The following is a 15727-nucleotide window of genomic DNA, read 5'->3' on the forward strand; positions in this document are numbered from 1 at the left end:
CTGAGTGAATACCTTAAACAATGGGCTAAAGGGAGGACTCCTCTCTCCTGGCCAGTTCATGTGGAGTGAGGAGGCATGTTCAGAGCACACCTAGCAGATCAGGCAGAGGAATGCCTATCTTCTCCTGGTTTGAGGATTGCACTGAAGCTTCGGTGTGAGACAGGCATATGGATGCCTAGAGAAAGGCAACATTGTGCATACTCAGTAGCAGAAACTTAGGTACCTAGGGAACTTTTACAGCAAAAACATAGGCACCAAGTGAATTTAGGCACCTACAGAGTTAGGCATCAGCCAAGCAGGGGTTTTGTGAATCACAGTGATGCCCACAACGGGGACTTAGGTGCCTAAATCTGAGCTGTAGGTGCCTAAATCCTTTTGTGGATCTGGGCCTAAATACTGATCTCTTACATGGCTGTGCATTCCACTGCCACAAGAACACAAGGTTATCCCTATAATACTTTTAATTTCAACCAGTTACATGACCAAGTCAACCACTACAACACACATTTCAGTTTGGTTTGGATCACTGATTTTCCACTGTGCCTGACCTATAAAATGCTTACAGTGAGAGAAAAAGAAAAATCTGCCCAATTTCATAAGTCTTCAACAGGTGCAAAGCTATTGTCTTGCGGGGGAGGGGGAGGAAGGGCGGGAACATCCTGCTGATTTATTTCTGCATATGTTAATGACTGTATAGTCTGGAGGAAGTTTCTACAAGGCTGGCTAGCAAACTTACTGCTCCTTCTTCATTGCTTTATCTGGAAGAGAAGGGGAATTCCCTTGCATGAAATCAGGGTGTAAACCAAATCCTGCTGGCATAAATCAGAGGGCTGAGCAAGTATTTACCTGTAAATTTCCGCTTCATACCTGAGAAGGAGAGTCTCCTACAAAAATCATAAAAAAGCTTATTACACATTTCACCAAAAATGGAATGAAAATTGTGCCTGTTTATATAAGTGCTACATTGTACCCTTCTCTTTATTTGCCCATAACACCAACACAAAATAAAAAGAATGATATAAAAGGATAGAATGTAAATGAATAACCAGTAAACAATCCTGAAGTCCATGAACATGAAGTCATGTCTCATTTAAATGTCTGTTTTGTATTACTCCTTACTCAATCTTTTTGTCAGACAATCTAAATTATTTGTAATCTGAAAAACACTGGGTTGTTTAAATCACCAAAACTAACCAAGGAACTTTTTCATACATGAAATTCACGTGGGAAGATTTCTGAACTTGGATGAAAATTATTTAAGGTGAGAACATACCTACATGAAGCATTTTTTTCATGTCTACAATAATCTGTTTTTTTTTTGCACTGTTTCACTGGAGAAATATAAATACCTAAACATGGGGTTTGGTGTATAACCTGACACAATGTATCTGACTTTCATTAATTTTGCAAGCCTCTTTTTCCATATTTATGTACAAGTTATTTTCTAAAATATAATGTAAGACATACAAATGTTTTAAAGATCCGCATCAAGAATTTCATCAACATTACATCTCGCAATGTGAAACAGATACAGTCAAGATAAAGATACAGTCTAGCTTTTCACGTGATAAGGAACACGATGATGACCTCAAGGTCTGTGGTAAGGTTATGCAACAGAAGAATTGCTAAATCATTTGGATGGAAAATTAATGGAGAAAAATAAAAAAAACAAACCGATCTTGAACTCACGGGCAGTGGGTGTACTGGCCATTGGGGGAGGCTAGTCCCCAGCCCCTTCCCTTCTCTTCTCTTCTGCCCAAGGCCCTTCCCCTGCCGGAGCCCAGAGCACCGTCACTGCAGCTGCTGGCCCCCCCACTCCAGCCCTGGCCGCCCCAGTGCCCTCAACCCAGCCCCAGAGCATGGGATGGACACCAGCAAGCCTCAGCCTCCTCCAGTCCCAGGCGGCAGGCTGTCCGGCCCTAGCACAAGCCCCAGCCTGGACCACAAAGAGTGGGATCTCAGGCACTTCTGGGGGCAGAGTGTGGATGGGGCCACACGAGTCTGTTTGGGGAGGCGCAGCCTCCCTCGGCCTATGATGCCTGCCACCCACGCTTGAACTTAATCTCTTCTTCTGCCCAATAGCTCCCACTTGGAAAACTAAATTAGCTATAGTTGGATTTTGGCTTTACATATTTCATATGGTGACACCTGTAAGTATTCTGTCCCAAATTTTGAAAAACATTTTTAACACAATTTAGATTGCACCCACAAATGAACAGAAAAGTCAATGAAGAGATTGGAGCATCATGTTATGTGCTGATAGTAGCCTGCTCCATTCAATAGGTGAGCAGATGCATTCTGCACCAACTGGGGGTCTAGGATGTGATCATCAGGGCAGCCCTAGGTTTGAGCACAATACAGTCAACTAGCTGGACGGTGACAAAAGCACTATGCCCATATGGTCATCACATCTACAGCAGAGAGTAGTGCTGGCTGGTCAGTCACAGATGTTAAATTCTATTCATGTTTCTATACTGCATCCATCTCCATGATATCTGAGCGCCAAATAAAAAATACTATGGGCCACCACAGCTAGCTGAGAATCTTGAAGCAGTGATGGATGCAGCTGAGAGCCAACATTATAAATCATTTAGCAAAATCTTCAGTTAGTGGAGATTCCATCTTAGTTGCTTCATTATTCACATCCCTATATCAGCTAGACATAGGTCGAGAATCTCTCCATTACCATTAACCTTCTATGAAACAAATGCTTATATAAGAACATAAGAGCCGCCATACTGGGTCAGACCCTGGTCCATCTTGCCCAGTATCCTGTCTCTGATAGTGGCCCATACCAGAGCTTCAGGGGGACTGTACAGAACAGGCCACTGATGGAGTGATCCACTCCTGGCTTCTAGTACTCAGATGTTTAGGGTTGCCCTGAGCATGGGGTTGCATCCATGGACATCTTGGCTAATAGCCATTGATGGACCTATCCACTATGAACTTATCCAGTTCTATTTTGAACCCAGTTATACTGGATATCACAACATCCCAATGCACTGAGTTCCACAGGTTAGTTGTGCGAAGTGAAGAAAAGTACTTCCTCTTGTTTGTATGAAACCTGCTGCATATTAATTTCATCTGGTGACCCTTGGGTTTTGTATTGTGTGAAAGGGTAAATAACACTTCACTTTTTCCATGCCATTCATGATTTTATAGGCCTCTCTGATATCTCCCCTTAGTTATCTCTTTTCTAAGCTGAAAAGCCCTAACCTTTTTAGCCTCTCCTTGCATGGAAGTCTTTTCATACCCTTGATCATTTTTGTTGTCCTTCTCTGAACCTTTTCCAGTTTCACTATATCCTTTTTGTAATGGGGCAACCAAAACTGGACAGAATATTCAAAGTGTGGGTGCACCATAGATTTAAATAGTGGCATTATGATATTTTCTGTCTTATTTTCTATTCCTTTCCTAATAACATGCTGTTAACCTTTTTGACTGCTGTACCACATTGAGTGGAAGTTTCCGAGAACTAGCCACGGTGTCTTCAAGATCTCTTTTTTGGATAGTAAGACCTCATTCAGAACCCATCATTGTATATGTACAGTGGAGATTATTTTTTCCATTTTGCATTACTTTGCACTTATCAACATTGAATTTCATCTGCCCTTTGTTGCCCAGTCACCCAGTTTCGTGAGATCCCTCTGTAACTCCTCACTGTCTGCTTTGGACTTAACTATCTTGAGTAATTATTTATTGTCTACAAACTTTGCCACTTCACTGTTCATCCCCTTTGCAGATCATTAAGTAATATGTTGAACAGCACAGGTCCCAGTACAGAACCTTGGGGGACGCTGCTGTTCACCTCTCTCCATTGTCAAAACTGACCATTTATTTCTACCCGTTTCCCCTGTCTTTCAGCTGGTTACTGATCCATGAGAGGACCTTCACTCTTATCCTATGGCTTCTTAGTGTCCTGAAGAGCTTTTGGTGAGGGACTTCAGAACTCTTGGGTAAATACCATCTGGTTCTAGTGACTTATAACTGTTTAGTTTATCAATTTGTTCTAAAAGCTCTTCTATGGACACATCAATTTGGTGCAGTACTTCAGATTTGTCACCCAAAAAGAATAGTTCTGATGTGGGTTTCTCCCCCACATCCTGTGCAGTGAAGACTGATCCAAGAATTAATTTAGTTTCTCTGCAATGGCCTTGTCTTCCTTGAGTGCTCCTTTAACATGTTTGTCATCTAGTGACCCAATTTCCTGCTTCTGATGTAGTTAAAAAAATTCTTATTGTTAGTTTTTGAATTTTTAGCAAGTTGCTTCTCAACTTCTCTCTTGGCCTTCCTAATTATACTTTTACATTTTACTGGCCCAAGTTTCTCCACCTATTCTTCTCATTAAGATTTGACTTCCAAATTGTAAAGGATGCCTTTTTGCCGCTAATGACATCCATTACTCCATATCCGTTCTCCATATATCTAACAGGTGGTTCATCACAGCCATCTAAACACATTCAAAACCTCAGGAAAACCAACCAACGATAATGAATTGTTTTCATACTATTACCAGAAAAGTAGTCAGGTCAATCCAGAACTCAGTAATTTTACATGCTAAATAAGTCAACAAATATAGTGAGAAATATTGACTATCGGTGAGTTGATAGGTTAATTAAATGCCCACTATGCAGACTGCTCATCTTTTTGGGGATATCACAGATGCAGGGGTCAAAAGTAAGAAAAACTCTTTGCCTTAACCACTGACCTAGCACAGGAACACAAATCCTCCATGGTGCACATCAAAACAGGCCTTTTTCCCCAAGCAGCATCTGTCACAGCACATTTGTTCAGTAATGATCTGCAAGGAGAAAGTGGGTGAAGAAGATGTCCAAGTGCCACTGCTTACATACATATGTTAATAGTTCTACGAGTCCATCAGATCAATGATAGTGTGGCGCAATGGCTGAGTAGCAACCTTGCCAGAATATTCTGTACCCTCACAGGTCCTGCCCTTGGGGATAGGCGAATAATTATTCCACTATAGCTATGGTTATCAATTTCTCCATGTGGACAAATCCTAAAACTAAATCTAAACTACAGAGCTGCTAATGAACCTCATCAATGCTCTTCAACTCTTTGGTTTGCCCTCATACAGAGGTTCCCAAAGTGACTCGGCTGTTTACATGGTATTGGCTCTAGTTGTTTCCAGATGCTAAACTGTATTAAAAGATTGTATTGCATGTATTTGTATCTATCTTAATATTACTATAGGTGATTGATGTACTTACCCAGAAATTTCATGTAATTATACATGGGTGATCCATGAGAGTGGGAAGAGAGGTGAGCCACATGATCATAAACAGAAAGGGAGATAAGACAGTAAGATATTATCTCTAATAAGATATGGTCTACCCAATGGAAAACATTTGAAAATCCCTGCCTTAGTGTTTTACATTTTCTTAAATACAACAATCCAGCAAGCCATTGTTGTGTTCAGTTTTTATGCCTTTCTGTACAGTGGTAAGACATAATTTGTGCAGTAAGTTTTATTATATTGTCATTATTTTATTGCCATGTGCCATCCCCAGTATTAACTTTTAATTTCTTTTTCCAGATCTCTCTACTGCTATGTTTGATCACTATATGAACAAAAATTACTTTTCTGGAATGTGGTTCCTTTTAAGAAAATGTATTGTTTCTGAAGTGTTAGAGCAAACCAGTGTAGGACCCTGCATGTTTCTAATGCAAATTTTACATTTATAGGATCCATCAGTTGTAATTTGAAACCACGACCACTTTTGCTCCTTTGGGGCAGATAACTTACTTAGTTGTATCATCCACAGACTGCTTGATCCAACTGGATTTTGGAGTTCTTCAAAATGTTAAGACCCCAAATAGGGGTTGAGGGGGATTTAAATAATACATAGGTAGGCCCTACCAAATTCACGGTCCATTTCGGTCAATTTGGCGGTCACAGGATTTTTAAAATTGTAAATGTCATGATTTCAGCTATTTAAATCTGAAATTTCAGAGTGTTGTAATTGTAGGGGTCCTGACCCAAAAAGGAGTTGTGGGGGGATCGCAAAGGTTGTTGTAGGGGGTTTATGGTATTGCTACCTTTACTTCTGGGCTGCTGCTGGCAGCGGTGCTGCCTTCAGAGCTGGGCAGCAGGAGAGTGGCGGAAAAGCCCAGCCCTGAAGGCAGAGTTGCTGCCAGCAGCAGTGCAGAAGTAAGGATGCCATGGTGTATGGTATTGCCACCCTTACTTCTGCGCTGCTGCCTGCAGAGCTGGGCCCTCAGTCAGCAACTGCCACTCTCCAGTCGCCCAGCTCTGAAGGCAACAGCACAGAAGTAAGGGTGGCATGGTATGGTATTGCCACCTTTACTTCTGTGCTGCTTCTGGTGAGATGCTGCCTTAAGAGCTGGGTGTCCAGCCACCAGCCATTGCTCTCCGGCCATCCTGCTCTGAAGGCAGCGCAGAAGTAAGGATGACTATACCACAGCCCCCCTAAAATAACCCTGCAACTCAATTTTGGGTCAGAACCCCCAATTTGAGAAATGCTGCTCTCCCCCATTAAATCTGTATAGTATAGGTAAAAGCAGACAAAAGACCAGATTTCATGGTCCGTGACGCGTTTTTCATGACTGTGAATTTGGTAGTGCCCTATACATAGATGTTAGTCTGATCCTCCGTACAGAGGTGAATAAATTTCACCCTTAGGGAGTATATACTGTTATATCCTCCCAATGTGTAAGGGTATTTTTTGATAAACTCAGGCTACATCTACACTACAGGGGGGGGGGTCGATTTAAGATACGCAAATTCAGCTACGCGAATAGCGTAGCTGAATTCGATGTATCGCAGCCGACTTATCCTGCTGTAGGGACGGTGGCAAAATCGACCTCTGCAGCTTCCCGTCGATGGCGCTTACTCCCACCTCCGCTGGTGGAATAAGAGCGTCAATTCGGGGATTGATTGTCGCGTCCCAACGGGACGCGATAAATCGATCCCCGAGAGGTCAATTTCTACCCGCCGATTCAGGTGGGTAGTGTAGACCCAGCCTCAGTTAAACACATCTGGCCTTTACACACTGGCTAACTCACAATACTGAGTTCACTTTCAAGGTATTTAAAGAAGCCTGAATATCTTATGATCTTTTCAATTTTCACTAGGAAATTATTTTAGAATTTGGGGATTCTTGGACAACATATTTATAATGGGCTGAACCAAAACAGCAATCTTAAATCCAAACCCAATATTAGGGTTTGAGTTCATCTCTATAAAGGATACATAAAAAGCTACTTGCTCACTTTATTCTCTCGTGTAGTCCCACTGAGGTGGATGAAAGGGCTATTTGTGCAAAGCAGGTGAGGAGGATTTGAGCACTAGAGGAGATTGGTAAAAACAAGTGTTCACTGATTTTCTTTTAAAAAATTATGTTAAAATCCTCTGGATCTAGATCATTTTTCATTGCATAATATTTGTTAATGTTTCACATATCTTAAAAGCACAACTACAAGCATTTTAGAGAAGGGCTAGATGTAAAAATTTAGGGTGAAATCCTGGCCCTATTGAGGTCAAAGATAAAACTCTCATTGACTTAAATGGGAAAGAATTTCACCCTTTGTCTTCCTGCTAATTCTGTAAGCAGCTCTGTGGAAATCCTTCATATGCTATTTTGTAACTTAAATACAATATGCTTCAGTGAATCACAACAAATATCACAATTGCTTTCTACAGCAATGGCACACTAGGGGGACTATTTCTCTGTTGTGGAAGCACACTACTGTTAAAAAACAGCAACAAATTGAACTGCCCTTTCCTAAACTGCAACTAATTGGTCGTACAAACAGATTTAAGTAAGCCATCTAAAAAACATTAAATATTTTTGTGTGTGTGCACAGACCTTGGTACTACCAACAGAGATTACCAAGTATACCTGTTTATTCACTTATTTAAAAAACTCATAGAGTTGCTCCTAAAAATACATTTTATGGGATATTTCAATTTAAAAAAAAATTTAAAGTCATCATGAGAAATGTTATGCATAAATAAAACTGCAAATCTTGAAAACTTGCTCTTTTGCTGGAAGACTCTCTCACGTAGAAGGTGTTTTGTTTTTAGAAAGTCTCTCCCTATTGGGATGAAGGAGTTTGTTTGTTTGTTTGTATGTATTTATTTCAGAGAGACACTTAAAATCCTTCTGATACTCTTCCACCTAATTTTAAGTCATACCACTGTCACATACTAACTCATATTTACATCTTTCTCAGGACAGTTTCAGATTTGCTAGGAGGAGCCTCCCGTTGGGTTAAATTCAATGCAGTTTTTATAATTTCTTGTTATAGCAGTGAAGGATTTTTCTGTGTGTTTAAAAGAGATAGGCAACATTTCATTTTTTTTATAGCTTTTATTCAAATAGCCATAACTTGACAAGCCTGCACTTAGTATTGAAAGGAAAGATATCCCCTCCAAAGCAACAGACAACTCTATTTCCTTGAACTTTCAGCTGCCGTTCTGCGCCTGCAAAATCAAACTTCTAAAATCCATGTTTGCAAAAAAAAAAAAAAAACAACCCCAAAAAACAACAAAACAACACGCACTTTCCAGAAAACTTCTTGGGCTTTGCTTTAAATGGACAACGTTCACGCAGGAGACTTTTCCAAGAAGAAAGTTTCTCACCCTCTCTAGTTTCTCTCTCGGGCCTCCTCCAACTTCACCTCCTTTTGCAGCTATGAATCCACCCCTGTAGTTCCCCTTACCAGGCTGTCCGTGAAGCGGACACAGGCTGTACCATCCTCCGAACTACAGATCCCAGGATCCCCTCCCAAGCTCAACAACCTTCCTTCCCCCTCCCTGCCCTTGTTGTTGGAAAAGGCTCTGGCTGAGTTTCAGAGAAAGTCTCAGCTCCTCCACTGTGGACGGGGAGGGCGAGGCGGGCCGCAGAGGCCACCGGTGGGGAGGAAGGGAAAAGGGTAAGGGGTGGGGAAACTGTGTTCAACTGACAGCAGCAAAGGCCGATGGTGACGGTAGAAGACAGGGCTGGAGAGGCAGGACACTTGAATACCAGGGCAGATCCCTCCCCCCGAGCTAAGAGGGAGGGACCCCTCCTCCTATCCGTGCCCAGTAGGCGCTGAGGCTGGGGTTCCCCCTCCCCTTCAAATCTCTACGTTCGCTCGGTCGAACTCTGCTGGGAGCAAGATTCCAACCCTCCCGCCCCTCTCAAGTCCCAGCGCTGCCGGGGTGGAACTTTGCCGGGCTCCACGTTCCAGCCCAGCCGGGAGGGAGAAGCCAGGCACACAAGCGCTGCCCGGCCGATTCCCGCCCCCTCCCAGCACAGCAGCAGCTGGGGAGGAGGAAGGAGCCGCTCTAGGCAGCGGCGCTGAGATTTGCCAGGCAGGCAGCAGAGGGAGAGCAGCAAGGGAAGCCCCCGTGGTCCGTCCTCGCGGGAAGCTGCAGACAGTCCCCGCCGCGCGAGGTAGCTCTTGCGGCAGCCCGCAGGAGCGAGCCTGGCAGCGCTGCGGCGGGGTTGTTTCCCGGGACACGGACGTTGAAGTTGTGGTGGCCCAGGCGGGGCGGCGGCCGCTGCTCCTCTGCCTGCTGTTTGTGTGACTCGGTGGCCGGAGGGGGAGAGCCGCCCCCTCCGTCCCGCTTCCCACTCCGCTCCCCCGGCTCGGGCTGTTTGTGTGAGAGACACCCACCCCTCCTTCGTTCCCTCCCTCCGGCCGCCTCCTCCCCTTTCCCCAGAGCCGGAGGAGGCCGGAGCGGGCGCGGTGCGGCTGCTGCTGTGTCTCTGGGGCTCTCTCGGCTCGGCCCGGCCCGGCCCGGCCGCGCCGCTGCTACGGACAGAGGAATCCCCCCAGCGGGAAGGTGGTGCAGCCATGAGCGGCGGGGAGGTGGTTTGCTCGGGCTGGCTCCGAAAGTCCCCGCCGGAGAAGAAGTTGAAGCGATACGTGAGTGCATTCACCGTACGGCTTATCCCCTGGGCGGGCTGGCGTCCCCCCCCTCGCTCTCCAGTCCCGGCTGCCTTCGCCCCTCTCTGCCTGGGTCTCCTTCCTCCCCGCCCCGCACCTTTCCCCGCTGCGCTCGCTCCTTCGCTGCCCTCCGCCCTCTGCCTTTGCTCTCTTGTAGCATGGTGGAGTTACTGTGTTGACAACAGAGACTGGCACCGCACAGCCTCTTTGGCTTTCACACCACCTTTTCTTTCTTTCTTTTACTGCCAAGTACGCAGTTCAGTTTGATGTCAGTTAGGAAAGGACCCTGAGCGGCCAGATCTTTTATCTGGGTTTTATTGCCTTGCTAAGGGAGCGTGGGGCGGAGTTGTTCCCTTTAGCTCCTCTCTTAAGTTATGTCTTTTAAATGTAAACACTGGCCAGTCTTTTCCTACAGACACTGTACAGCTCACTCAGTGGGGCTGGAGGAAGATAAAACCCTAGATCATCGGTTGATACTACAAATAGAAAGTTGTACTTTACAGGGCAATTGCAAGTTTGTGCAACAGTGATCATTCCTACAGGTATCTGAGAAGCACTTTTCCTTTCCTCCTGAGTACAGCTCACATGAGGGAACCTTTTCACCTTCAGAACTCCTGGTTTACAAATTGTTTTTCTTTTCTTTTCAATGTTTCTTTTTTATAGAATTCTGCCGTTGCTCATAAGTAAATATTCTAACAGACTATAGCAGAGATGACATTTAAGTTGCATGAAAATGGTGCTTGTTTGCTGAGAGGGCGAATTTCTTGACACAGGACCAGCAATGCTGTCGTAGCTCTATAGGCTTTCAGAGACGCTGTCAAGTCACGTAGGAGGGATGGATGGTGCCAGAAGTGATCTTTCTTGAGGTCCTTCCCATGGCACCAAAGTAGCTTGCATGGTATCTGTATAATTGGTACAAGATGCTATTTCTTCACTTAGCCATTTTTAGGTTTCATTTAATTAGAAAATGGACTTTGAAGGTGCCACTTTTATTGAAGCAAACTACTTGAGAATCAGCAAACACAGCTTGTCATGTCACAATATTTCTTTTATTTATTGATGTCTTCATGACCACTTTCCAAAGAGGAAAGAGAGAAGTAAACTTTAATTGCTGTTTGAGTTTTTAAATTACAAGGAGTTTGTTAAACAAGACTTTCCTGTGTTTTAAAATAAAAGCTATTTCAGGCCCCAGTCCTGTCCTATTGGAGTGAATGCAAAAATCCCGTTGACTATAGTATTGCAGGATCAGACTTTCAATGAGAATATTGTGGTGGTGTATAAAACCTTTATATCTTTCCTACAGAATTGGGCACAAGGTCTATACAGGTATTCATTTTTTTGGAATGTATGCATATTTGTATGTACTGTTAGGGCACTGGTAAAAGTATAAAGAACAGGAGTACTTGTGGCACCTTAGAGACTAACAAATTTATTGGAGCATAAGCTTTCGTGGGCTGTAGCCCATGAAAGCTTATGCTCTAATAAATTTGTTAGTCTCTAAAGTGCCACAAGTACTCCTGTTCTTTTTGCGGATACAGACTAACACGGCTGCTACTCTGAAACCTGGTAAAAGTATAGTATCATAATTAGTACAGTGGCAGTGATTGAGGCATCAAGTTATCTAATCTTTTAAGTTTGACTACTTTTCTGCAGGAAAAGTAAAATCGCACACAGTTATGCTGTCTCTTGATGGAAGAGGTTATTAACAGTTAAGAGCTTGATACAATAAATCATAGATAACCCTACGCGAGAGGTTGTACTTTTCCATATTATTGAGGTTTTTTTTGAATGAACTAGTGGCTGCACTGCTAAATTAAAATAATGCACATTGCATTAGAAGAAAACTCCAGTGAATAATAAATACTTATTTAGCTGTCTAAGGTATTATAACTGTATAGCATACATACATTTCAGACTCTCCAGTCAGTGGGACTGTTGTCCTTCTCCGGGATCTGCCGTCTTAATCCTACTGTCCAACAGAAACTCTGTTTGATGATCTAAAGTAGGCTCGAAACAGTTTCCATTGGCATTAAAAAAACACAAATCTCACTTTGAGTTGTTGTAAGTTACATATTATTGTAAAAAATACTGGTTGATTTAACTGTTTAAAAATTAAGTTAATGAAAAGATCACTTGAGATATTTTTAATGACTATTCTCTTCTTTATAATTAAATATATCAATAGGATAATATGTTACACAAGAGTGTTCCTTTAACTGGTCCGTCCTGAAAAGTAGTCAGCCCTGTGTTTTTAGTTAATATCACTTAAAAATGGAAGATCTGCTTTTTGAGGCTGTACAGAATGAAGATTGCGTGTAGTGGGTAAGGGCAAGCTTTCAGTAACTTTACTGTAGCTCAGTTGGTACCACTCTTGTCTGGACTTTAGGACAGAAAGCCATAAGTTTAAATCCTACAGCCATATTTGCTGACACAACAGCAGCAGAAGAGGAGGGACTGTTTAGGGGATAAATTAAAATAAGGTTCCTTCTGCTTGTCTCTGGTGCCTGGTGAATTGTAGATAAAAGATTCTCAAGTCCATGTTTGTAACCTTGATATCATGATCAATGTTGTTTGTCCAAATAAAAAGGCTGTTAGGTCCAACTTCGTGAATTTCTACGTAGTCCTCTATGACTGACGCAGATTTGTCTATCCTAACAATAACTACATTTTTGTGAAGCAGTATAAAAAAAAGTTATATAAAGCTGCATTTTGTGTTGGTGACATTTCAGAAGGCTCCCTCAGAAGGAAGAGAGGAATAAATGTTCACTGGAAAAGTAGGCTTTTGCAACACCTACTTTTCACATGTATATGGAACACTGTAACTTCATGCCTTGTTAGTTAATGCACACAAGTGTTGGGGCAAATCCAGGAGTCCATCTGGGAAGGGAGATAGGAAGTCTGAAATTGCAGATGTTAAATCTGGTTTTAGTGCTAAGCTTTAGGGAGGGTGAAAGAAGACTTTGAAGCTAGTGCACAGACATATGGTCCATGGGGTTTTTCAGTTTTTTTGTTTTTTTTTAAACAGTCTTACATAGTACTAAAGACAACTTCGAAGCATTTGAAGTCCTAACAAGAAGTGACTGTTTTAGGAATGGAAAATCAGTTTCTTGGATGCAGGTGTCTTTCCCCATAAAAAAGCAGAAATGTTTTTATTGTTAGTTCACATCTTTGCTAGGAAACTAAACTCCTTACTTATAGCTATTGTCATCAGCAGTGGGTTCACTTGAGCTGGCATTGGATAATCATTTTGAGCAGTATTGCAAAGAACGTGATTGCTCATTCAGGCAGACCCACTGCTGACAGCAGTTGTCAACAGTGAGCCAGCTTCCTGATGTAGATGTGGCTTTAGAGGGATGCATTTCTCACCCCCTATATTTACTTCTTTAACATGCATTGTCCTTTTTAGTCATCTGCTTAAGTTCTGCAAAATGGGGAGAGGGGCTAAACATATAGGAGGAAGCTAGTGTCAGAGAGAATGGGTCTAAATCCTGTTCAGTTTATGATCGTTGCTACTTGTATGAATAAGGTAAAGTAGGATTTGGATCCTGATTGGGATGGAGGGAGGCTGAGCTCTGTTCCTTTTGTTCCTCTTTGTGCTGCTTTGTCCACTCTTATAAAATGAGGAAGGTAAGTCTTTTGAAACTACTTTTGTTCACTTCATTTTTCTCTTTCCCATTTCTTCAATTTTTAAAGCACACAAAGAACATTTTCCTCAACTCCATTTTTTTAAAGATTAAAAATTCAGCTTTCATCATTTTACTGCTGTACTGTGGTTTCGCTGCGGATTGTCTGTTCATGTGCCAGTTCACACATCAAGTGAGCCTGTGTATTGGTAGCAGTATAGAGGATTTTAAATATCCATATGTTGACAAGTTAGATGTAGGGGCGGAGAATTGCCGGTTTGGAGGGTGGAGTGGGGTGAGGGGAGGACCCTTTATGAGTATTGTGCAAGGGTTACTAAATTTTTCATTAGTTTAATGGCTAAAAGGACAGTTTCACTTCTGTCCATTGCTCCTAAATTTAGGGTTCACTGTGGCAACTCCTAATTAAATCTGCTGAAAATCAGAAATCTTTGTGCTGCATTTCCTGATATTTACTTTTACATACCAGTGGGCCTCCAGTTGTAAATTACAGTGTTTGGTGCTTTACATTATTTCAAATCCAATGTGGAATTGTTAGCTTAGATTTTTTTTTATTGTGAGTTATTCTACATTTTGTATAAAAGTTATTGCTGTTTTAAAGTGAGAATTTATGCATCCCAGTTTGAGTAAAATGTTTGCTGTTCTGTAGTAGTTAAAATTTTGCCTATAAAACAAATAACTCAGACAGTTTTGATCCAGACCAAATTTTGTATCTCAGTTCAATTTCTGATTTTAACATCTTGTAGTTTAGGCAGCTTGGATGAATGATTAAGCATTACCTTATATTCATGAATTACTTACTCCTGGGAGATTCTGTGCCAAAAAATTAAAAATTCTGCACCAAAAATTAAAAATTCTGCATACAATATTTATAATTCTGCTTATTTTATTTGTCAATATAACACAATATAATCATACCATTTTCAATTATTTTGGTAATTTATTTCAAAATACCCGTCAGCAAGGATGTCTTTATTCAGGTAATTTTTTGTTTTGACAAATAGATTCCTTATTAGGCACATTAAAAACAGAACTTTGAGTAATTAATTTAAACTACAATACAGAAACATATTTTCCGCACCCCTCAGAAGCAGTTGAAAGGCTTGTGGGAGTCGAGGGTAATGGAGGAGTGGAGGAGCTGAGGAAGAGGGAAGGAGCCTGAGAGAAAACCTGGAGGGTTGTTGGGTGTCGATGGAAGAAGTATGGAACAGGTTTTGCGGGTGGGGGGGGGGAGGGGAGGGATTGTTAGAGAGTTGGAGAGTCTCCCCCATGCAGACCCTGGCTGACCCCAGGCCTTTCCCATTCAGTCAGGCACATCTTCCCCTGTTCCCATGTGTCCCTGAAGCCCCCTAAACTCCCCTCCCCATGTGGCCCTGCAGCACCCCTTCCATTCAGCCCTGGCTCAATGCTGTCACCCCACTAGCTCCTGAGCCAGCACCCCAGTCTGTCGTGTCCCCCCCCCACTAGCCCTTCTAAACCAGTCTGTGACCCCCCCAGCAGCCCTGTGTGCCCCACTCTCTGTCCTAACCTGGCTCCCCGGGCAGGGCACTGTGATGAATGCAGCCAGCTGCTGGCTGTTCTGGTGCCACAGTGGCCTCTGGTGGGTGAACGGCAGAACTGCATCATTTCTCAGGCAGGATGTAGTTTCTGCAGCGAAAAAATTCTGTGCCAGACATTAATTCTGCACATGCGCAGTGGCGCAGAGTTCCCCCAGGAGTAATTACTAATGCTACTCTAAGATAGTGTAAGTACTGATGCAGTAGAAATGGAATATCTTATTATTGGCTTATTCAGAAGTTCTTTAGGTATTTGTGTGATCAGTGCTAGTCTTCCATCTTAAGTAGTAGTTTGAGGGCTAAAGATTTGAGAGAGTTAAGAACACTTTTTCATCAGAAAAAAAGTTTTGGAAATACATATAAGAGTTGTGATAAGATATAAACCAAAGTGGCTGAAGAACTTTTTATTTTTGGAATGCATCTATTAATTTCAAACCTATTCTGATGGTTTCTGCAATGTAAATTGGGAGCAAATCCCCTGAAGTCAGTGGAGTTAAACCAGTGTAGAACTAGAGTAAGTGAGATCAGAGTAAGTCTGCAGCCCTTCATTTGCAAGTGATGTCCTAAATCAGTATTCACATTATATTTATTAATCTTGAGGTAATCTAGTAA

The 15727-nt window shown here is 42.4% G+C and overlaps 1 protein-coding gene and 1 long non-coding RNA gene across 9 annotated transcripts in view; one reads left to right on the forward strand and one right to left on the reverse strand.

Moving 5' to 3' along the window:
• Nucleotides 1-302: 302 nt before the first annotated feature.
• Nucleotides 303-9096, reverse strand: LOC117878291. 2 transcript variants are annotated; one of them, XR_004645941.1, is made up of 4 exons: nucleotides 8627-9096; nucleotides 4709-4801; nucleotides 847-884; nucleotides 303-758 (listed from the first exon to the last, which is right to left on the reverse strand). It is a non-coding gene; the product is annotated as an uncharacterized LOC117878291 (long non-coding RNA). The 2 variants fall into 2 exon arrangements; XR_004645940.1 differs by having other exon boundaries at nucleotides 8548-9096.
• A 415-nt stretch (nucleotides 9097-9511) lies between these two features.
• The window catches only part of GAB1 (GRB2 associated binding protein 1), a 134677-nt gene continuing 128461 nt past the window's right edge, over nucleotides 9512-15727 (forward strand). For 2 of the 7 annotated variants that reach the window (XM_034772401.1, XM_034772403.1), the window contains exon 1: nucleotides 9512-9897. In XM_034772401.1, the coding sequence (XP_034628292.1) occupies nucleotides 9826-9897 (72 nt within the window). In that variant the 5' untranslated portion in view covers nucleotides 9512-9825. The remainder of the gene's footprint in view (nucleotides 9898-15727) is intronic. The other 5 variants (XM_034772400.1, XM_034772399.1, XM_034772402.1 and 2 more) reach the window with 4 other exon arrangements.

The sequence above is a fragment of the Trachemys scripta genome, chromosome 5 (genome assembly GCF_013100865.1).
Source record: "Trachemys scripta elegans isolate TJP31775 chromosome 5, CAS_Tse_1.0, whole genome shotgun sequence".
Taxonomy (NCBI): domain Eukaryota; kingdom Metazoa; phylum Chordata; order Testudines; family Emydidae; genus Trachemys; species Trachemys scripta.